The sequence below is a fragment of the Eutrigla gurnardus genome (genome assembly GCF_963514095.1).
Source record: "Eutrigla gurnardus genome assembly, chromosome: 2".
In the NCBI taxonomy this organism is placed as follows: Eukaryota; Metazoa; Chordata; class Actinopteri; order Perciformes; family Triglidae; genus Eutrigla; species Eutrigla gurnardus.
In genome coordinates this window covers 9,363,574-9,388,013 of record NC_139916.1, presented here as the reverse complement: position 1 = coordinate 9,388,013, position 24,440 = coordinate 9,363,574, and the positions used below count along the sequence as shown (strand labels likewise).

Sequence of the window (24,440 nt, the reverse complement as noted above, 5' to 3'; positions counted from 1 at the left end):
GTCTCTTCCTGAACCGGCCAAGCCTTTCATTCGTTCAGAGAAAGTTTTGTATCCATCTGTGTGTGTGTGGGGGGGCTTTTGCCTACTATGTGTGTGTGTGTGTGTGTGTGTGTGTGTGTGTGTGTGTGTGTGTGTGTGTGTGTGTGTGTGTGTTCTCCCTGAGTCACATGCTAAGCCCCAAACACCAGCTCAAGGATCCTCGCCAATTAAAAGCTAGCGCGGGCCCGGATGCCTTGCCCCTACCAACATCTGGGTATTAAACGAAACGCCTGCCATATATTAGTTATGAAGTCAGCAGCTCTGAGGAGGACCACACAGAAGAAGTGCACACTTTATATATATAAGTCTATGTGAATACGATCTGAATTGATGAGGTTTTTTTTCCCCCAAAGTAAAAGAAGCAAAATGAAAGAAGAAGAACATAATTTCCATCCCCACTGTTTTGCGTCAACAGCTCACACCCATCATCAGTTCCCACTTGATTTGTAGATGACAGCAGATTCCCAGTGGGCTCACACGATGAAGAGGAGGTGTGGCCCGAGACCAAAACACATTACAAGGCATGCATCAAAATGAAGCAGCAACAAGAAAGCTGTAGAAAAGTGGGGGTTTTTTTCCCCCCGCAGCGTTGAGATTCGGGAGCGTCGACATGGAGAGAAAAGAGAGTTGAAAGTGATGATGTAAGACGGTTGAACACAATGACCCTCGTCTAAATCACAAGTCTCCACATGTGTGCTCAGCTACTGGGACCGATGGTTTGCTTTGTAGTGCAACATGACTTCTTTGTGATGTTTGGAACGTGTGGTTAAAGGTGACATAGCAGCGAGAGGCGGCTATTGTGTCAAATTCCTGCTTAGGACAGATCGAAGCTTTCGCTGAACGCTCGGTCGGGTTTTGAATCTTGTTTATTTAGTCCTCAATCTGATTCGTCCCGTTTAACCCCCCAAAGTGGCTGCTTGTTACAGGATTTTAACATTTCACCCGCTTTCCTCCTTGAAGATAATTTCCCAAAAGTACTGTAAAGTATGACTTCAGTAAATAAATAAATTAGTATTCTACGTGGGATCTGAAATTCACACAGAAAACACTAATTGACGCTGTGAGGAGGAGTTACAATGGGAGGAGCAGGGTTTTTTTTCTATCTGTTGAAATGCAATTTGTCTGAGCGTCTAGCTCTTAATCAGAGTGTCTGCATGGCGTGTTTACCTGCCGCTGCGTTTACAGTATCTGCCGGCGACCCTGCTTCAAACCCACCCCCTTCTGTTACCCCGAGACCTGGAAAACAAATTCCACGTGGCCGTGGTCTCGATTGATCCCTCCCCCGGCTGGTTTTTTACGGCCGTGTCGTCTGAGTGTCGCCCCCCCCTCGGCGCTGTGGTCGCTGCGAGCCTGCAGGCCTCGTCTGCTGCTGCCGCTGTTCGGGACCGTGCAGCGGTTTTCTCCCACACACCGAAAACAAACACACATAAACACATAACCTCCCTCTCTCTTTGTCCGTCCCGCTCGCAGCCACACACATGTGTTGGGTTTACGCCCCCACACACACCCCCCCTCCATGCAGCCCCTCTGTCTCTTTTTCCTCACCAGTTTTCCACCTCCTCGCTCGTCTCCCCCACTTCCAGCTGTGTTATACAGCGAAAGAATATAAGTAGCAGCAGGCCGGCTATAAATATTGCCTGCCCACCCAAGACTGTTAGGATTATTATTTTTCTTATAATCACTGCGGTCTTTCTATAAACTGAACAGATTATTATCTGGTTTTTGTCTCCGTTTTCAACGTGTAACAGCCAGCGCCGGGCCAACGTGCGGAGGACGGTTTCCTTTTCTCGCCGCTGTCGGGGAGATGACTGACCGGAGGAGATTTACAACGCCTTGGTTTTTTGTGTTTTAGCCACCATGACGGCGACATCGAAGCGTCGGCTGCGATGAGCAGAGTGGACAAGAACAAAAAATAAGGGGGGGGGGGGAAGAGCAACAAGCAGCCGGGTGACGTTAAGTAGTGCTGCTGAAGGTGAAGAGGAGTGCTTAGCTGGATTTACAATGACAAAGCTCTGTTCTTTTTTTTTCTTTTTCTCTTCCTTTAAAATGGGGGGTTGGGCTCCCAGTTGTTTATAGATGGAGCATTTTCTACGCACTGCCTTGGGCCTACAGCTGGGAGCCAGCTGTGTGAATCAACCTCTCCTCCTCATCTGCTTTATCCATCCACCCCTCTCTCTCTCTCCGTATCCCCCTCCTCCCCCGTTTCCTCCACTTCTCCTCCTTAAAAGGAGTTCAAAGACATATTTGTGGTCGGGGCATTACCTACCTGATACACAGACATGCAGCAGTAGTAGAAGAAGAGTAAGACAAGACATGAGTTTGATGTTACATGGAGGGAGGAAGGTGTGTAGGGGGGGGGGGGGGGGTACAGGAAACCACAGGTATGTGCAGGATGGCGGGTGGGTGGCCTTCAGAGAGGACAGAAGTGGGATCCTGAAGGAACAGCGAGTTCTAGGGGGGGGGACTTACGAAGGAAGGAAACACACCCACGTGTGTCGGCAGCACCTCGTCTGTCCTCTCGATAGAGTTGTTGGTTGAAATCCCACGACAAAAAGTTAAACATCCAACTGAGCTCTGAGAAAGCAAAGCGCCTCGGCAGCCGGCGGTCCAAAAAAAAAAAAAAAAAAACGCGCTTGTGCAGGCGAATGAAAACAAGGAGAGGTCAAACCACTCCTAATCTTAAAACAAACACGATCAAGTCACCCACGGATCAGGCCAACAGTCACAAAAGGTGGTAAAACAGTCATTTCCACCGTGCTACAAAGACTGTTCCTCCACAAGGCAGCTTGAGTAAATTATGCTACTTTCCTTGCACCAAAGTTGGATCTTGTCAGATAGCGTTTTACCTTCTGCTATGTACATAAGCCCCGTTTCCTCTGCAGCTGCTCTTAGTATACCTTTTCATCATGCTGAAGAACAGCTTGCCTAAAAAAGAAAACGTTCACCAAAAGTCTCATCCGGTGCAGGTTTTCTGCTCCGTTTGAGCTGCCTCCGTTCTACCGGTTTAGCTGTTCTAGTGTTTGTGGTCTCTCCAGCCCTCTGGTGCCCCGACGTCTGTCATCAGTCACTCCGGCTGTGTAGCAACAAGGGATCAGCGTTTCATTTCTGCCATTCGGACAAGGTGAGAACCCCCCGGCAGTGAGACGTCAGCACCACAGCTTCCTCAGCCCACAGTTTACAGTACGGGGATGCGTGAGGTGCAAACCAGTGGGGTTGAAACCACAGCGATTGGTTTGGTAAACATTAGTTCAGGGCTGCAGCCATTGTTCTTCCTCAACGTGGCGCAAAACGTTTGGCGTGTTCCACTTTGGAAACCCAACATCATCCGTAGTGTTTCTGTTCGTGTGAGGAGATTCGCTCATTTTCAGGTCGCGGACTTTGAAGCGAACATTAACTAAACTGCACTCTCAATTATGTTTGATGTGGTTAATTGAACCAAAACACAAAGGCAACTAAAGTATTGGTTATGTTTTGGTATCAAAACTACTACTTGGTTGTGTTTAGGAAACAACAGTACTTTGTTCACATGGGAGTTTTGTTGTATGGGAACCTTATTTTACTGCTTTACTGTTTAATGTAGTCAATTCTAATTCAGTGATTTTATTTCTCCTTTTTTTTTCAAATAAATAAAAGTAAAATTTTACATTATGTCCCTCCTATATGAGACTATGCCAGACTAAATCTACAGTACAAGGATAAGTGATGTGGATGGAATAGGAATATTTCCCTGATATTATTATCCAAAACATTGTGTCAAAAAAGATGCATGTTTGCAAAATCTCAAAATAGCCAAATTGATTTGCCATTGACTTTTGTTTCTACCATTCTGCTTTTTATTAGACAATCAAGTCCTCCAATAACCCATTCAGTCCGTTTATATGTAAAATTAGCTAAAAAAAAACATTGAATTCCTGCACTAGATTAATGGAAACATTTATTCCAAACATTTTGTTGTTGCATAATTTCATTTTCCTACACACCTGTCTACTGGGTGTGCATCAGACAATTACAGGATTGTTTTGGTTCTAATATTTATAAAATGACAACACATCACTCAGGTTAGACGCTAAAGTCCTGAACTTATTTCCATCTCTGCCCTCTGTGTTTATGGTGGAGAGGAGGAGGGAGTCGGTGTTGACATTAAGATATATTAGTACAAAGTTTATATAAAGTTTCTGTAAGATATTTGCCAGGAATTGCTTATTTGGACAGAACCAATTTAGTACAACATCACCACAATAGCACTGGAAGTCAATAAAAAATGTATGTTTAATTACCGGGCAGCCATGTAAATACCTGCTATCGGACAACCTGCTTCCATTGACGCTTCGTTTTGTTCTGCATCGTTTAAAAATGTCCGTTTAGGCGTTAGGAGCAATTAAGCTGCTTAAACAAAACTCAAAGTAGCGGTTCAAGTAGATACGACATTAATCTTCCCCGCAGCAGGTCTGTGAATGGGGCTTATTGTACATACAGTGATTGTCTCCGGCCCTGTGGCCGTTCCGTGGTCACACCATTAGCCCCCATCAAATTACAGCAGCTGTGAGGAATTCACAGAGTCTGGGTAAAAGGGTAAAAAACACAGAGGGGGGGGGGAGCAGGGAAGGAGGAGAGTCTGCGTCGGGTGGGGGTGGCTACAAAAACAAAGTCGGAATTTAAAAAACAAAGTTTACCACTGAAGTAAAACAACAGGGAGAGAGAGAGAGAGTCTGGATCTGGAGCTGGACTGTGGTTGGCTGAGGATCCGAGTCCCGCCTTCGCCCCCACCCTCCCCTCGCTCCGTCTCCAGCCCTAACACAACAGAATCCCCCACAAGCCAAGCCACATCAGGAACGGCTGGCTACATTATAGCTGCCATTATCGTCTCTCAAGTCATAACAGCCAGAGAACACCCACCTCGGCTGCAGCTCCGCCAGGAGGGGGAGGGGCGAGGGAGAGGTCGCAAGAGCAGGAATGAGCCAAGAGAGAGAGGGAGAGGGAGAGGGTGAGGGTGGAGGCAGCGGGGGAGGAAAGGGGAGAGAGAGAGAGAGCAGGAGATAACTAGAGATACAGAGCAATGGAAAAGGCAGAATGAGAGGAGGGAAGTAGGGAGGGAGGGGGGGAGAAAGACGGGGACAAAATGGTTTCAGATGAGTGTTTACTCTACAGAACATTCTCCAAAGATGCGTGCCGAGTTTGATTTACTTTTTTTTTTTTTTTTTTTTTTTTTTGTCTACGTAAGAGATTATGCAGCAAACACACACACAGTGTATACTCACATTCCCATCGGAGAGCAGAGGAGAAACGGGGTTAAGAGGGGAGGGGCTGTGATTAAATGCCTCTTTCTGCATGTGTTGTGTGGGGGGGGGGGGGGGAGTGTGTGTGTGTGTGTGTGTGTGTGTGTGTGTGTGGCATGTGTGAGCCCCAGTTAGTGTTACAACCCGAGAGTAAAGGAGTGCAGAAGAAGCACGGTGGAACGGGTCCCCCGGATCAGGCCCTTTTGTCCGACACGGCCAGTGACCTGTGGAAATGTCTGTCCTCTCTGGAGACTTCCTCAGAGGGAGGAGGACCGGCGCTTTATGGGAACGTCGCAAAACGGCCAAACCGCGCGAGACTAAACAATGTTCCTCTTTGTGTACCACAAACACAAACTATCACCTGAGAGCTTCAGTCTGTGGGACGAACGCCGACCGGAAGAGAGAATAAATCATGTAATGTAGTTGAAGCCCTGCAACGAGTAGGCGACTACATTTGTGGAGCTTATTGTGTTTAATTGGCTGAGGAGATGTTACACTTTAATGTCATCAGGAAGCATGACACAGCATTTCATGAGACATTTAATATGAAATACAACGTGGCTCGATAACACATTTTTTCAGCCTTACTTGGTATGAACACTTAATGCTAATGTTGGCTAACTTTGGTTAGATTTGGTGGAATGAGTCTTTTCTACTTGTGCAAAACATAGTGAATGCCTTAAGATCGCTAACGTTAGCCGCTGTACGCTACAGGTCACACCAGACCGAGTCAGGCCCCGGAGCGATAAAACAGCTGTGTGTGGAGCTGAGTAAGGCTTTACCGCTCGGGTCCAAGTTTCGCTTTGCAAGACAAAGAACGTGTTCGATCTGCAGTTGTACTTAGTATCGGCTTTTTGCTGAACGGTGAGACTTTAAAGTGTTGGGTGTCTGACGGTGAATAAGTAATAGACCATGAGGGACGCTAAGCCATATTATTTATGTGAGTAATAGGTAAGCTGGAATGGAAACGTGTTCGGCTGAACCACGGTCAACTCAGCTCATATCATCCAGAATACTATAAAAATAAAGTATCACAATGAATGCTTTAAACAGGCCCGTGACCGCCTAAATACCGGTGCCAGAGACGGCGACCCCCCCCTTGCACAAGCACAAACGCTCGCGTGCACTCGCACTAATAGTCTCATTAATTCTAACATTGTATTTTACACCACATGATGAACTCGTGCTTCTCTGCTCTCTTGTGCTGCCGGCCTCTCTGCCCTCACAAAACCAGTATCAAGCATGAAACCTGTTGATGTGAGCGAGCTTTAGACCCCCCCCCCCCCCCAAAAAAAAAAGCAGACACATGCACGCGTTGTTTACATTGTGGGGCTGTAAATTGACCTGCAGCTGTCGCTAATCTGTCGTAATCACCCCAGGGGTCGCGTGGGGACAAAACATTAATCGGTCAAGTTAAATTAAGCACATTATTTCACTTTGATCTAAAAAAAAAATACATTTCTTGACTGTTGATATTGTTGAGGTCACTTTGGGGTCCTCATACAGCAAAGATATGATCTTTCAAGCCTTTTTTTTAAATATTTTTTTACAAAACATGATGATTTTCGAATAGATGCTACTTCACTAATACACCTCAAGCACAGAAATATCAGTTTTTGGGGGATTATGACATTTTCCTTCACGATAACGATACTAGTGTTTAAATTAATAAAACTGTATGCTCCGATATCAGTATCATTGCAACACTTCTTATTAAATACTACTGTTTACCATCTAATAACGATAAATTCTGTTTTTCTCCCACTGGTTTCATCACATTCTCCTGTATGTTTGAGGATGCTGAGGACAGAGGGATTGCGTGCGGTTCAAGTTGGCTTTGAAAGGTTTGGCTCACGGGTGATGGTGATGTGATGAAGCTGGAGGTTTGACAGAGAGGTTTCGGGATTAGAAAGTGGCTGGACATCCTGTCCTCGTCCACAGCTCCTTGGTTCCTGCCCGGCTCGCTGTGCCGCGGCCGAGCAGACTTGTTTAGTTAGCCGTTTGATTTATGGCCTTGGGGTTTTAATACGCTTCTGCCCCGTCCCTCTCAAAAAAAACCAAGCACCGCAAAATTACACCGGGGAGCAAACTCCCTGAGAGTTTCTCACAACATATTGACCCAAAATAGCACAACGCCACGACACCTGTGTCAGCACCATCCATGCATAAAATCATCTACCTATATGTAGAAACACGTATATAAATACATACACATGCATTCATGGGATTTGTTCTGCAAATATGTTCAGTCTTCATTTAGCAACCTGGAAGATACGTCAATCTGAACCCTCATTTTATAAAATATGTAATATGAATGCATTAAGTGCAAACATTGAGTACAGAAATGTAATTTAGAGAAGATATGGACTCCGCATTTGAGCTCGCTTTACTGTACTTCACTGGACAACAGCACACTCTATGTAGCATGCAAATTAATGACACAACATACAGCTGAGAGTGTGTGAGTGTGTGTGTGTGTTTGTGTGTATGACCATGGAGCTACAACACACTGGCTGCTCTTTCTCCCCGGAGAAACACGCGCAAACATATTTTTCAAAAACTTTCAGCTTGCTTATGCGCAGATGGTCTCATACATTATTCACTCTGCGATCCACCGGCATTTATCATATCAAACACAAACACACACACACACACACACACACACACACTCTGCACTGCAAATACACTTGTCTCCAAAACCCCCGTCTTATACACACCTGCCAGGGTTACACACTACAAACTGGTTCAGTATATTCACTCGTTCTCCCTCTCTCTGTGTGACACACACACACACACACACACACACACACACACACACACACACACACACACACACACACACACACACACACACACACCCACACACACACACACACACACACACACACACACACTGCATTCTCTGCAGACTTGGTGGCCACTGGATTATTATGCTACCCCCTGGCGAGACTGACAGGTGTGTCAGTGTGTGCATGTGACAGGCAGTCTGGCGACCCCCTTCCCGGTATTTATGAGTTCTGGACAGCTGAGGTGCTCAGCGAGATCTCTATTTAGCGCTTCCGGCTAATTATCAAACACACATCCGAGGCAGGCGCTGAATATATGCAATTAGCCCCGGACCGCCCACATCATTTAGCCACACGCTAACTTTGCGTATCAAATCCCCCTGGCGGGCTTGTGGGCTTAAATAGGTCCCCACTGCCCCTTTAACACTTGAGCTGCTACATAACTGGCCCTGCAACCTGTTGCTCTCCAACCACAGAGCTTTCATCCGCAGTAGACAGGAGCGTTCCCAGTTCAGGCTCGAGCACTCACATGAACAGCGGGGATGGGATAGTTTGATTCCTCGTGCACGGCGAGGATTTAGGCGCCGAGTTAAAGAATGTGTTTTAATCTATAAACTTTTTTTTTTTTTAAACGATGTCTAATGTTGTTTATTTACATTTTAAATATTGACACAAATCATTCTATAGTCTAGATAGAAAATAAATAAATATTATTAGATTTTGTAGTTTGCATCTACTATTGATGCTTTTGTTATTTGTATCCTCTGTAATTAAACCTGTAAAGTTCCCCACTGTGGGACTAATAAAGGATTATTATCTGATCTTATTCAAAAGAAAAAGGAAACACATGAATACAAACATGTTTAGGACTAAAGGAGTTAGAAAAAATCAGGGTCTAGTAACTATAACGATAAATATGCAATATATTCAGACCTATACGAAGACATTTTTTGGCTTTTCCCCATTTGCGGTCGCTATGTGCGTACAGTCATGTTTTGGTCCTAATTACCTGTTAAATCATGTAAGAGCAAACAGTCCCGACTATTAGTACCTGCACTGATGTGGTTGGCTGTAATGAGCAGGTGCTTGTTCCTGAGATCCCTCAGCTAGAATTACCTTACACATGCACTCTGGCTGAAAGATACCATCTCAATACACAAAAGGCCGCTTTGTTCTACTTTCATTTTTTCCCTATTTGTTTTGTTTTTTTCAGCTTTAAGAAAAAACCCACATCTGTATATCCTTTCCACGGTAAATCGTGAAAGTATGGCAGGTTATTAGTGTCTGTCAGCAGGAGGAGAGATCACAGCCAAGCCCACCGATTGTGTCACAGTGTGATCAGTGCCGTGACTCTATCTGCTTTTAAAGTCTCTAACAAGCCCGATCTCCAGAGCTGAGAGTTGTTTATTCCTTAGAGAAATCCAAGTTACTGTTCAGGGCGACGTTAATGTTCATTAGATGTGATCATATGTACTTGTGCTTCATTTATCGAATAGAGCTTTGTGTGCTTTATGTCTATAAATGTGTGAATGTAATATACAGGAGTGTTTGTTATCAACTTCTCAGACAGAAATTAAGGCAAGGCTGTGTTGAATGATTATGACTGTGTTCAACAAGTTATTGTATTGTCTTTTTTCCATATTATTTCCATTCCATGATACTTGATATCTTTCAGAAGTGTTTTTTTATTATTATTCATATATATGACTCTACTTGGGGTTGTTTGAGTTTCCTAATTTCACCCCAACTGTGTCTTTGTGTTTCAGGTCCAGGGTGTACGGGGAGCACTAGGTCTCAGAGCTCCAATGCCAGTGGACATGCAGCCACACCAGGGGCTGTATCACTACGAGACCTCACCCAGCCAGCCCTCCAGAGGGTAAGACCCTAACTCTAGTTGTCATGGCAAAATACACTCATTAGCTTTCTTTCCAACAGAAGGATGAGATCAAATCAAAGGATCGATAACTCTTAACTTTAAGTACAGAGCAAGAGTGAGGAAAGCCTCAAGCATACTTTCCGCGTTGTGCAGATTTGTACGTGCACACTGTTCCATTCATGAGCACGGCCGAGGTTCACGCATGTGCATCTCTGGATCGACACCACGTTCCAGCTGCTAGCCGTAATGCAAAGTTGTTTGCTAGCACTTCAACGCCTTTATTCCTTTAAAGACATGTTCTACATCCTCTCCTACTGGACTGGAATGTGGAACAAATGTGGAGGATGAGCAGTCACAAATTTTGGGCTGCATGCGGACGTCCACACAGGCTCCGCACCAACATTTTAGACAACCTGATGTCAGAATAAACAGCAGGATTTTTTTTCCTTCCTATCATAAGACATCGGGGCAGACATTTTTTATTAACAGAGCCTGAGAGTCCATTTTTTGTTTTTGTTGTGTGGGTTTTATTTGATTTATTTCAAAAATGACATTTGTTAACACATTCCAATTCCAATGCCTTAATTATTATTAATTGGGTGTAATATTACGCGTTTATATTATATTTGTATCAGTGGCAAAAATATTTTTATAAAAATTGTGTATTGCAATCATTTCTGGGACCAAATGTATAAATGTAACAGGTCTTCACATACACACATTTTTAAAAAGGATCCCTTAAATTCAGGGTCAGGTCTCCGGAAATCAGGGATCACAGGCTCAGAAACTGTTCCTATTTTAATCACACAGATATTCCGATGTTGCGGGTCTCCCTGCAATTGTTGTGGACGCAGCGCTAGCTCAGCCCCTCACTCCTCCCCCCTCTCCTCCCCCCCTCTTCCACATGCCACCCAGGTTGCGGGTGGACTCGGCCTCTCTGACAGCTGCTAATTACAGGCTGACCAGGCCCCGCTGCGCTCTGCATGACTGCCTCGCTCCCCGCTCAGGTTACTCAGAGTGAGGGAGAAACAGAGAGAGATGGAGAGAAAGGTGGCTGGTCGGGACAGAGAAAGACAGAGGAGCAACAGGAGGAGGAGGAGGAGGGAAAGGAAGAGGAGATAGAAAGTGACAGGGGAGGGGGGGACACAGTAGAACAGAAGGGATGAATGGGAGAAGAGAAAGGGAGAAAGGAGTGAGAATGGGAGGGAGAGGTAGAGTCGGGGGAGGGAAACCAGCACAGTGGATTAGAGAGGACAGATTAAGCTCCTGTGTGGAATACACGTCGTGGTGAAAGAATAAAAAAAAAACCCCTGAAAGGACGACTTAGGAGAAGGTGGATAGATGAAGTCTGCCCCTTTAGGAGGAGAGCGGGAGGGACCGAGAGAGGGAGAGAGGAAAAGAGGGAGACAGATTTTGAACTAAAAAAAAAGAGGAGAAAGGTCAGAGAAAACGTTGAAATTCACAAGAAGGCTGGAAAGTTCCAATGTAGCTTCCCCTCTCTAGTTTTGGTCGGGGAAAACCCAGATGAGTAAATTTCCACACTGAGACCAACGTAGAGACTATACTCCATCTAGTGGCGAGAACCAGACATCACAAGCCAGTACAATACATGTTTTAGCTTATAGATAAGGTATTATTTATAGAAGCCTTCTTCTCTCACTTATCTGGGCCCAAAACTACACTCAATATGAATTTCCCATTTGATTTTTTTATTTATCTTCGGTATTTATTTTGATTCCAGCCTAATTTGCCTGGATATATTATATAATATTTATTATAGGGTGCCAAATCTGCACAACTAACACTACAGATATGTTCCTCAGTGATGCTTTCTGCACTGACATTCTACCTCTTCTACCTCATAGATTGACTTTTGTTTCTTTGACATCTGCAGCCTAGTCCCATCAGACCAGTCTCCCTACAGTGATGTGTCCTCGCTGCGTGCCCCGCTCCTCAACGGCCCTCCCCAGGACTGCCGCACCATGTATAATCCCATGACTCCCGGTATGACTCATGGATCGGGACTGGGGCAGGGGATTGGCCACTGCATGGATCAATACATGAGGCCCCCTCAGGCCCCACCGCCACACAGTATGATGGGCCACCGGGGCATGCCGCCCCCAGAGGGTGAGTCAGAGTATCTTTTTACATATCCTTAATCTCACGTCTGCTACTGATTTGGGTTTAAAGACACCTGAGACGCCGAGTTAGAAACAAACACTACCCAGATTTCAACAGAAGGCCGGTTGTACTGCTGAGCAGCCTGGTCTAATCTTAATTACCCAGTTGACCTCAGGTAAACTAGAGATAAGAGAAAAAAAAAAGACACCCTTTAAACCTACAATATGTAAATAGTTAATCTAAGTATGATTATTGGAGAGATGTCACTGTTACACCACTGTGAGTTACAGAAACACAGAAAGTAAAATGCTAAGAGATGCTAATGTGAATCTTTGCAGTGGTATGTTTCAATGTTTTTGTCTGTCCTTAATGTCCAACAGGTGGCAACAGCACCCCCTACTGTAACCAGAACATGATGTCCTCTCATCACAACTTCTGCCAGATTCAGCCTGGCTCGGATCAGATCGGCCCGGGTGATTGTAAGTGAACGCACGGTTTTCCTTTGAACAGAACCGTTGTCTGTAAAAGCCATCAGAGCTGAAGTTCTCCCGTTCCCCTTCAGGCTCGAGGTTCTCCACACCTCGTTCCATGCTCAAGCTGAGCAAAAAGAGAGCTCTGTCCATCTCTCCGCTGTCGGATGCCAGTGTGGACCTGCAGACGGTGATCCGGACTTCACCCAACTCCCTGGTGGCCTTCGTCAACGCTCGCTGCAACCCTAACGGGGCCAGTTCCTACGGCCATCTCTCTGTGAGCGCCATGAGGTCAGATGTTCCACTGTTCTACGTTAAGCACAAGAATGAGCAATAAAAGCAATATAAATGACTTCAGACTAGTAAGGTCTTATATTCAAGGTAATGGATTCAAAAAGTTGGCGGCACAGGTAATTACATCCCTGGAGCCACCACTCATAGCTAAAAACAGACAACAGATGGAGGTGAACTGCAATAAAATAAAATAAAGAATGAATACTCAGTCATTTTGGTCGATTAGTTATAATAAAAAATATATTTTTCATGCCGAATGACTTATTTGGAAGAAAATTACATCTCTGGTAAAAAATGTTTATTTAAAGTGTGTTTTTGTGTGATTATTTGTGGAGAAACTCAACTTCACAGAGCTGTTGATTTAATCAACTAATCAGTTAGTTGACAAAAACATGTACTTGTGAAAACAAGAATTCCATGAATGTTTTTGGTCGTGAAGCCCAGAATAAATGAAATCCTTGGTGAAATGCACCTGTTCAACAGTGTTTGATAGCTTCAAACTACTCTGGGAGGCAAATTAGGAAAATAATAAAAGGCAAATACTAAGAAAAAAAAAATCTAAAACAAGATCTGGCCTTGATAAATCACATAGTTCTTGCTGGTGTGGATCATAGACTCATCATATCGTGGTTTCCTCTGTCACTCCGCAGCCCGTCTCTCGGCTATTCCAGCAATATGAACTGCCAATCCAGGCAACAAGCTTCCATGTATGGAGGGGGCGGGGTGTCATCTCTGGGTGGACACACACCAGGTCCGTGCCAAGCATCGCGCTTACCGCCCCACAATCCTCGGCTCCACGCTCCACCCAAGCACGGACACGTAAGACGGACCTCTCTTTTAAAATCTGTGTGAATTGAATGAATGCGAATGATGCTCAGAAACAGAAACGTGACCACGATGTGTGTTGTAGCTGAAGACGGAGCCGGGGCTGGGAGGGGTGATGGATGTCCTGAACGTGAAGAGTCTGGAGGAGAGGTCGGAGGGAGATGTGGCCAGTCCATCCTCCACCGGCACTCAGGTACACAAACTTATCTTAACAAGTCCTTTTTGCAGGTGTTGGCTTGCTGATCATTTTCCATCCATCGTCTACCGCTTATCCTGTATTCAGGGTCGCGGGGGGGTGATCCCAGCTGACATTGGGCGAAGGCAGGGTACACCCTGGACAGGATGCCAGTCTATCTGTGCCTACACCACCGTGCAGCCCTGCTGATCATTTTTCTTACAAATAAATATTGTAAATAAATCTGTTTCCTCAAAAGGCAGACTCAGATTTGTGCTCAAAACCAGGAGATTCAATCCACATCGTCCACTGTGTCCACAGTTGGTTTTACCTCTCCTTTAAAACACAATTACATCTGCCAACTACCAGCAAATGACAACAGCAGTACTTGGCAAACAGCCAATCAAATTGCAGCGGGACCACATGTAATCAGCCATACCTGCCATCAAATGCTGTGAGCATGTGCTTGGTAGTTTTCCCACAGTGCTTCTAGAGCCAAGCGCAATCAAAACACCAGGTTGAAACTATTATATTCAGCCACTTTATGATAAATAACAGCTGATTTTTATGTAATCAAGAATTATATACATTTCTAAATGAGTACTTAGTAGCATTAAAACCACACTTCTTTACTGATGCCAGAAGGTGGAGCTTTGCCCCCAAATTACCCATAATCTTTATTTGTACAATGTTTAATTCTACTTGGGCCCTAAACTTCTGCTGTGTACTATATGCCTCATCAGGACCCTCTCCTGGGTCTACTGGACGGCAGAGATGACTTGGACAAGGAGGACGGGAAGCCTGAACCAGAGGCTATCTATGAAACCAACTGCCACTGGGAGAGCTGCAACAAGGAGTTCGACACACAAGACCAGCTAGTTCATGTAAGAGATGGATCAACCGGTGTTGTAGAATGGGAAGACGAAAAAAAAATGTTTTTAACTGGAATGTATCTAGAGTCTACCTCTTTGATTATTAACTGATCTCCATATTTAACAGCACATCAACAACGAGCACATCCACGGAGAAAAGAAGGAATTCGTGTGTCACTGGCAGGAATGCTCTCGAGAACAGAGGCCTTTCAAAGCCCAGTACATGCTGGTGGTTCATATGCGCAGACACACAGGAGAGAAGCCACATAAGTGCACTGTGAGTGTAACTTTAGTCACCGTCTGTTAAACGTTTTCTATCTCTTTATATGGTATATTTTATGAAAACATTCTGCGTCTTTCCGTTTCAGTTCGAAGGCTGTAACAAGGCCTACTCTCGCCTGGAGAATTTGAAGACCCACCTGCGCTCTCACACCGGAGAGAAACCATACGTGTGTGAACACGAAGGCTGCAACAAGGCCTTCTCCAATGCTTCAGACCGAGCTAAGCACCAGAACCGCACTCACTCCAATGAGGTACAGACGTAGGCTAATGTACCACTGATAGTGATCAAGTGTGTTAAAAGTGATAAACCATACTTTATCTTTCCCAGGCAGAACGGATGAGTGATTTACATATTTTTGAATTAAAAATAATTGTAATGTTTAATTAAAGTTAATATAGGAATCACTCCAAATGGTAGGATGTCCATTCTGTCAGCTATAGCAAACCAGGAATAATGTATAGAGCCAAAACTAGTTCACTTAAGCTTTGTATGAGAGACACTTTTACAAGCTGTAAAGTTACAGTAAAGGAAATGTTAGCGTGCAACACTGGTCGCACACAATCAAGATGTTGTGTATTAATCAGCTGTCTTTGCTCTTTGGCAGAAACCTTACGTATGCAAGATCCCCGGCTGCACTAAGCGGTACACAGATCCGAGCTCTTTGCGTAAACACGTGAAGACGGTGCACGGCCCTGAAGCCCACATCACCAAGAAGCACCGTGGAGACACGGGACCCCGACCCCCCGGTTCAGCCATGACCCCTGGAGGCCAGAGCTCTGAGCTACTGCTGGAGAAGGAGGAGACGCGCAGGGAGGACTGCAAACTGTTGGCTCCCGAGACCGTTCTGGTGAGTGATGCATTTTATTCATGGTCAGCGAGATCCTTTAATTATAAGCAAATATAAAGCACCACATCCATATTTGTTCAGCCACACATCACATATACTTAGCGTTCCTGCCATTTGGAAGTGGTTGTCTTGACAATACATTTATATTACTTCCTTCAGAAATCCCAGCCAAGCCCTGGGGGTCAATCGTCCTGCAGCAGCGAACGCTCTCCGCTGGGGAGCGCCAACAACAACGACAGCGGGGTGGAGATGAACCTGAACGCAGCCGGCAGTCTGGAGGATCTCACAGCGCTGGAGGATGGAGTTGCGGGCGGAGGAGGGGAGCCGGCGGGCGTAGGAACAATGGGAATGTCATCGCAGGCTCTGAAGAGGCTGGAGAATCTGAAGATCGACAAGCTGAAGCAAATCCGCAGGCCGCCCCCTCCTGGCCGCTGTGCCAATAGCAAGCTACCTGCACTTTCTGGTATGTTCTCTGATGAAATAACTAAATAAATTAGTATTTCAGGAGAGTTTTAAAGGATAAATGTTTTAAAGATAAGGGATGAACATTCTTGGTTTGTACTGATTAACTGTTTCTAAGCTGTTCCCTCTTTCTGGGTGTTCATTCTCAGGTCCAGGAGAGAATTTGGGAATGTGTGCACCTTCTCCACTGCTCTCAAATCGACGGGTCATGGAGCTGTCCAATCACGAGTTAGGAGGCGGTACGTCGCTTGGCTGCTCTTCTAACGACAGGAGAGGAAGCGGCACCAGCAGCCTCAGCTCAGCGTACACGGTCAGCCGCCGGTCCTCCATGGTGTCCCCTTACCTGTCCAGCCGGCGCTCGAGCGAGGTCTCGCAAATGGGAGGAGCGGGAGGATGTCACCTCCTTGGCCCCGAGCAGAGCGTGGGAGACCCCCTCTCTCCGGAGACCAATCGCAGAGGAGCTCCGTGTCCTGGAGGAGGAGGGGGATTGCCAGGGCTTCCTACTTTAACACCCGCCCAGCAATACAGCCTAAAGGCCAAATATGCTGCAGCGACTGGCGGCCCACCACCTACTCCTTTACCCAACATGGAGCAGCCCGGTACTCCGAGCAGGAGAGGGGGTGTTTTGAGCGAGTACCAGGGGCAGCCTCTGCCTCCCTTCCTTCAACAAGGGGGTCCACGCAGGCACAGTGCCAACACAGAGTACGGCACCGGTGTCATCTACCCTCACCAGGCTCCGGGGAACAACAGCAGGCGAGCCAGCGACCCGGTTCGATCGGTAGCAGATCCGCAAGCTCTCCCCAAGCGCTTCAACAGCCTTAATAACGTCGCCATGATGGGCCGAAGGAATGCGCTGCAACACCGCGGCTCCGACATCAGTCTTTCCCGCCACCTGTACTCCCCTCGGCCACCCAGCATCACAGAGAATGTGATGATGGAGGCTATGGGTATGGAGGCCCACCACGCCCCCGTCGACGCCCGCGATCGTTCCATGATGATGCCCCCTGGAGAGAGGAGCTTCATGGGATACCAGCAACAGCATCAAACTCTCGGAGGTTCTCTCGGAAACCAACTGTCCCCGAGCCATGACTCCCTGAGCTGCCCAGACCAGAGCTACATGCAGGGGCACTACCAGAACCAGGGAGGGGAAGTCCCATCCAGGGCTGCTGGAAACCCGATGGGCCAAGCGAGGGCTATTCAGCCAGAGGGCATGTCTAATACACTCCTCCAACAGGCCGAGTACAGCATGAGCACCTGCCAGCTCAGTCCCTCGGGCCCTCATTACCCTAGCGTAGGCCAGGCCGGTGACGCTGGAGGCCCCTGGAGTGATTCTCACAACCAAATCCAAACTTCCAACCTTGCGCTGCAGAACCAGCGAGGAATGCAGTATTCAGACCGTAGCCTGCAGCCTCAGCAGACCCAGGCCCACTTCAACAATCAGACGGGCCTCTACAACAGTCCCGACGGCACCCACAAGCTCACCATCAAGCCTGAGCAGCAGTTCCACCCAGGGATGGGGGGTGGAAGTGCCTGTCAGAGTGCAAAGCTCCAACAGCAGCGGATGCTCCTCCAGCAGCCCCAGGGTTACCCACCACAGACAGGCCAGGTCCTGATGAGGAACTCTAACAATCCCAGCTGTGACTTTCAAGGGCAGAGCCAGAACCCCTTTCCCAGTGGAGGGGGCCTGAGCTTGGGCTGTGCTGGCACCGCGCTCTCAGACGGCCAGAGATCGGAGACCCCCATGATGCAGGTGAAGGAGATGATGGTGAGGAATTACGTTCAGTCGCAGCAAGCCCTCATGTGGGAGCAGCAACAAGAACAGCAGCAGAGTGGAATAAAACCTCCTCCTCTATCTGACAATATGGATATGAGTGCCCAGACAGCAATTATGCAGCACAGTCCACAGCACCAAAACCAGAATCTTTACCCCAACCAGCCCTATCCGTCCTACCCCAACCAGAACCTGGTCATGAGCCCTCCCGCCCACAGCCGGGGGCCCGGCTCTGTGACGCCTAAAGACCAGCAGCTGACGGGTCTCCAAGGCTTGTGTTATGGTCAGGAGATGGTGGTCCCCAGGCCCCCTCAGGGACGGAAACCCCTCAGCCGCCAGAACAGCCTGTCACAGGTGGGAGGAGCCTACCTAGGTAGCCCACCCCAGCTCAGCCCTGTACACTCCGCGTCCAGCCCCAGGAGACCGGTCCGACTGCCTCCAGTTCAGCATCCGCAGCACCAACAGAATGAAATGTTCTCTCCTTCCAATAACAACAACATGTACTACTCGGGCCAGATAAACATGGACTTGGACAAACACATGGACCCCCAGAATGGACCTTGTCTCAACCAGCAGCACAGTATGGGGTCCAACATGGACCCGACAGGTGGTACAAAGCCTGCCCCCATGACTCCCTATCCTGAATCCGGCCCCATCTCGAATGCCTTAGAAAACCTGGACCTGGATAACGCCCGCATAGACTTCACCTCCATCATTGATGACGCGGATTCTTCCTCATTCAGCCCAATCAACAATCCCCTTCAGGGCCAGCCGGGGTCCTCCTCCCAGGCCTCGTCCCGCCTCACCACCCCTCAGACTTCTGTCAGCCTAGCTGCGGGCTCCGGCCTGTCCAACATGGCTGTAGGCGACATGACGTCCATGCTTACCTCGCTGGCTGGGGAGAATAAATACCTGAACACACTGTCTTAGAAGAGGACTGTTTCCCCCCATTGATAAATAATCAAGTAGAGGTCTTGTCCAGTTCTTAATGTTTTAAGGTATGAAAGGTATGTAGTCCAGTATCAAGAGGCAACCAGCATGGGGTTCAAAACAGTCAAGTGCCGTTGCTTACAGTGATTTTCTCTGGTACACTGCACGAGTGCTCTTAATTGGATAATTTCATGTAATGGATAATTAAGTCCGGGCTGTTTTATACTTCCCAATAAGCCTTTATACGTGAGCCAGGATCCTGAACTTGTGAGGGGTCGGTTGCAGCTGGATACCAGGAATAATGGCATGTTGTAAAAACGTTTGGTTGCAAGCCGAGACAAAAGCTACTAATACGATTCCTATCGCAGGTTTTTCAAAAATTGTAAGGAATCCCCAGCAGAAACCTTAAAAACCAAAGGTGCCTGATCAACCTCCCACCGCTTTATTGTTCCTTCACTGCCTTGGTACTCGGTATTTTTCCCGTGCCTTACAAGACCGCGGAGCTTCTATGCCTGATATGAAACTGATACTGAAACTTTTTCCGAACAGGCATTCCAGTCACAGTGGAGCAGAGAAGGACGCGTGTAAATACGTTTTTATAAACATTTATATATGTTGTGTATACGACAATGAGACGGTGGATGAATCATCCTCCCGTCTCGTGATAGACCGCTTGGATTCTGAAGGCCAACGTCCGGACAGGGAGTTTGCAAGATGGTTGTCTGACGACTTAAGTTGTGCTTTTAGCAGATTGAGAAATCCTTTCTTGGTGCTACTAAACATTAATCTGTACTGCTAGGGGGTTTCTTCATAGTGGTATATCAGTATTCCCACGCATGCACAGATGCAGTCACTCAAACACACACAGACACTCAGGATTGTTGGTGTTCAGATTACAGGTATGTTATAATTGCCTTTCCAGACAGAGAGTTTGCACTCCATATGTTTACTGTAAGTGTCCCTAAAGCAGCTGTGTACTTTTATGATTTTTTTCTCCCCCCTCAGTGGTGTTTTTATAACTGCGAAACAGAAAGTTCCTCGCTCTATTAAAAAGGTACATACAGAATGGACGAAGGGCAAAGCAACATCACAGCACGTCCGATATACTCAAACACTAACCCGAGCTACGACTCGTACATGACTCGGCTGAGGATGACGGCTATTTTTGAAATGAAACCCGAATCAGCTGGTCTGTATCTGTTATCAGTAATAGTTGCCCATGTTACAAGGAGGTACATTCATAGTTCAGTGCTGCTGCACTTCGGCTCTAATCCCAAAGAGGAGTTGAATTCTGCATTATTAAATCAAGAAAGGGGATCAAGAGGCGGGACTTTAATCAATGGCTACCACTGTAGTAAAATACATTATGGGTACACTGAGGTACTTTTTTATTTCACGACTATCGAGCTGGTTCAAGCTCTTGGTTGGAGAACTAATTTACACTGTGGCTTTGCACTGACTACAGCACTGTGTGGGAAGGTCTCGGTCTCTTTTGACTGTTATTCACATGAACCTCATTTTGATAGCGATAAAGAATCATCACAGTATTTTTTAAGTCATTCAAGAAACACATCTGAGCACAGCTACACTCAATAAGGCCACACTTTAAGTATTGCTGGAGCATTTCACGAGACCTTTCAGAATAAGAGAGTAGCATCGCTTCAAGGTTTACTAAGCAGCGGGAATTCATATCTTTATTTTGGACAAAAAAGTGTACAACCTACCAAAGACACCTTAAAATGACTGAGAAAAAGATGCACAAATAGTCTATTTTAACACAACACTAACACTAGCAATACGGGCATGAACATTGAATGGTAGTGCTGTTCCTTAGAATGTATGAGATGTTTTGTATAAAATTATCTTTTTATATTAATGAACTTTATGGATGTTGCCTTCTATGTGTGTGTATTTTTTTTTTATTTTTTTTTTTTAATAACTGTCATCCTTCATTCTGACTTTTTTGCTGGCAAAAGAATATTACCTTTAGCAACTGAAAGCTATAGTAGTAGCATTAACTACAATAGACAAAAGCCAAGTGTTATATTTTGTGTACAATTTTCTACATTTTTATACAAATGTGCTATATTTTACCAGTTTATGAATAAAGATGTTCAGCGGGATGGATGCAGAAGGTTTGTCAAACTTTTCTTTTCATGCCCCGCTGTTGTAAACTGATGTTTGTAACGAGCCATGCACATTGTATACATCAAGGAGGCTTCAAGTAAAGACACCAGTGTAATGCCTGCTCTGTTGGATGACTTAATGCAATGACTCTTTTCCTCCAATAGAGGGCAGCACAGCCTGAGCACAAGCAGCAAACCAGTCTTTCATTCACAATAAATGGAGCACCCACAGCATAACTTGAATGCTGCACACGCTACGAATCTACTACTCCTGTAAGACGTCACACTATATTCTGTGAAAAAACAACTAATGTACCGTAACCGTGGAACATTTGAAGAAGTCTCATTTTACATGTATTTATAGGGATTATACATTATCGATGCACCACAGAGAACACTTTTTTATTCTGCATAATACCGATCCAGCAACATTTTACCCCAAAACCATTGCAAGTCTAACCAGCTGACCAAGCAGAGGACATTTATCCCAAATAATCCTTCATTTTGTCCTCGCCCTAATTGTTGTGACTAGGATTTAGTCCTGCCTGTCACGGCAGTCTATTATGAGCCACGGTGATCTGCTAGGCTGCTACAGTAAGTAAGTGGATGAGTATTAAAAATGGCCGCTCTCGGTGACATCAGTGCCTGGACGAGCTCGCTGTGGTCAGTGGGGACTGGCACTGTGGGCCGCCGAGTGCTGTAAGAAACTACACAAATAATCTCGCTCTTAAAATGTTATCAACACGAGATCTACGCTGTAAAAGACATTAAAAAAATATATATAGTTCATAACCGTACTGTTTTATATGATACTATACACCAGGGGTCTCCCAATCTTTTTGGCTTGCGGCGCCTTAAAATGAAGTCATGTTTATTTGCGTCTTCACATCACAGGATATGGTGGCGTGGAAGTGAGTTACGAGCAGCGCAACATAAAGAGGGGTTTTTCAGAATAAAAAACACATTTAGTGTATTTCTTCTCTCTGAGAAAGTGAAGTATCCTTCCACAAGGCAGAGAATCAGGGCTGTACACTTACATAAGTAAGGCACAACAAGCTAAAAGGCTAATTATAAACAATGATGGCCTAGTTATAATTAGGTAATTACACCATGGCGATTCCACATATTTATTTACAAACTCTTTACAGCTGTAAAATGGTTTAACAAATCTAGAATACATATAAAATCCAACTGTATTAATTGTTTGTAACCATAGCGACAGTGCCTACATCTGCTACCTGCGACCTTTAACATGCAAACTTTTCAAAACGTCCTAAAGATCCGACTACGCCACCGTATCCGTTACTTTCGTCACTTTGGGTAACACCTCAGCGTGTGCTGACGTTTGTCGTTTCATCCGCCGCCGTTTCGTGAACTTCTATAGTAAAACTTTTAATGTGATATTTTTAAAATGCTATCACCACCATTACTTTTTACAGCGCTGGCTCCTATTTGGTTAGGGGCCCCAGTGTGCTTAGACTATATTGGCATGGCGGTGTTGTGGCATGGCACAGTAGACTCACGGCAGCCACTACGGCCTGGCAGCGACGCCAAAGTTGACTCATTCTCTCCGAGGCGAGGGGAAGTTCTCCTGACGGACTACCGATCTGCAATCTGGCATGTCCACATTTGTTATTTGAAACAATAAACGAAAAACCTCCACAAAAAAAAAAAGGGTCAAACCGGGAAGACAGCAGAGAGGAGACGAATGGGAGAATGCCGTTTTCCAATTAACACTTTAATGGCATTTCGTGAAGAAGTTTGAAGGCGTCCCCCCGTTTAGATGCACCAGATTGGTCGACAACACGGATGTGTCGGCCGGCAACACATCAAAAGTGGTGAAAACTGGGCTAAACTCAAACTGTCAGGCTTGCAATGTGGTGCCCGGACTAAAATAAATAGGCCATGTTTTTATTAGAAATGATTGATGTCCATGTGACACCATGAATAAGTGTGCTGTTGAATGTTTAACTTCACATACATTTCACATCCAAAGCACACTGACCTTCACTCATTCTCTCCCTGGATACATTGTCTTGTCTCCTGCCTCGGGCCCACGTCATTGTCATGCAAACTGGCCATCGCTTCTTTTCCAGAAAATTACAGAGTGCGTGTGCATATTTTTAAACCGTATTCTCCAACAGGTTCTGGTTAGAACCCTATAGAAAAAGTCAGTGTTTTCTCTACAGTGTCTTTCCTGTAGTTAGAAAAGGAGATGGCAAAATAAGTTTTTTTGTGTTTTTTTTTTTTCAAATGCAAAGAAGTGGGCAGCATAATGACTTTTCTCTTTTCTTGTCTTGCCATTCAGAGGGAGGCTTTTCTTTCCCTTTGTCACTTAGGTTGGCATATAATTAACTCCTGCTTAATATGCTGTTTAAGGGCTCTCCTCCCCATGCAAGAAGCTTTGAACCCATAGACCACAGTCAGGGACAAAACCCCAGTGGGACTGCTTCCTCCATGCTCCTCCTAGTGTGTGTGTGTGTGTGTGTGTGTGTAGAAGTAGTTGTTTTAACAGTAAGCTAAAACTATCGCCACAGCATCGCCGTGTAGTTATTTTACCCCGCATGTATTCAACCAATCTAAGGCCGTGCACAAACATCCGCTGTAGTCCGTAATCAGTAATCGAATGCATAAATGTTTCAAACGGTTGGTTGTTAAGTGCATCTAAATAAGTGCATTAGGGCACATTGAGTGCTCTTTAAGTTAACGTATATAATCTTTGATTGGTCAATAAAAGTGAGGTATGGTGATTTATTGTTGAATAAACAACAAAACCAGCTCTATGTTTCAGGTAACAAGCAAGTACAAATATATACATTGTAACGAATCAGGTAGGGGTCAGAAATATACATTTTGATTGAAGTATACAACAATATACAATGTATAACTCAGAAATCTGGAATGAAAAACACATAACCTGAAGTAGTGATGTACTGCGTGGACACATATGAACTTTAAATAAAAAAAAAAACAGCTCCCAGGACCTCTGAAGCACCTCTGCACCTCTGTGACCCTCGTCTGTAGCAAACTTTATTGCCCCGTCCTCACCCACCTCCTCGCCTCCCTCCTTTTCTCCTCCCTCTCCTCTATCCATCCCACCACAAAGAGCCGTGATGACCCCTCTGTCCCTCTCTTTCTACGGCCCTCCGCTCCCTCCCCACCTTCAGGATGCTTTCTCTTCCAGAATCCATTAAGCAGACACCATGGGTGAAGGAACGGAGGAGGGGAGGGAGGGCTGTATTTTGTTTTTTTTCCACCATGAGCTGATAATTTAGGGGGAAAGGTTT

General features: G+C 45.7%; 1 protein-coding gene across 1 annotated transcript in view; it reads left to right on the top strand.

Annotated features, from left to right (window-relative positions):
* gli1 (GLI family zinc finger 1) overlaps positions 1 to 21,150 on the top strand; it is a 45,500-nt gene extending 24,350 nt beyond the window's left edge. The window contains exons 2-13 of the mRNA XM_084040093.1: positions 9,868 to 9,977; positions 11,872 to 12,104; positions 12,479 to 12,577; positions 12,661 to 12,859; positions 13,513 to 13,681; positions 13,773 to 13,880; positions 14,606 to 14,746; positions 14,862 to 15,011; positions 15,103 to 15,267; positions 15,622 to 15,864; positions 16,024 to 16,327; positions 16,476 to 21,150. Of these exons, the coding sequence (XP_083896219.1) occupies positions 9,907 to 9,977; positions 11,872 to 12,104; positions 12,479 to 12,577; positions 12,661 to 12,859; positions 13,513 to 13,681; positions 13,773 to 13,880; positions 14,606 to 14,746; positions 14,862 to 15,011; positions 15,103 to 15,267; positions 15,622 to 15,864; positions 16,024 to 16,327; positions 16,476 to 19,027 (4,434 nt within the window). The 5' untranslated portion in view covers positions 9,868 to 9,906 and the 3' untranslated portion in view covers positions 19,028 to 21,150. The remainder of the gene's footprint in view (positions 1 to 9,867; positions 9,978 to 11,871; positions 12,105 to 12,478; positions 12,578 to 12,660; positions 12,860 to 13,512; positions 13,682 to 13,772; positions 13,881 to 14,605; positions 14,747 to 14,861; positions 15,012 to 15,102; positions 15,268 to 15,621; positions 15,865 to 16,023; positions 16,328 to 16,475) is intronic.
* The last annotated feature ends 3,290 nt before the right edge of the window (positions 21,151 to 24,440 follow it).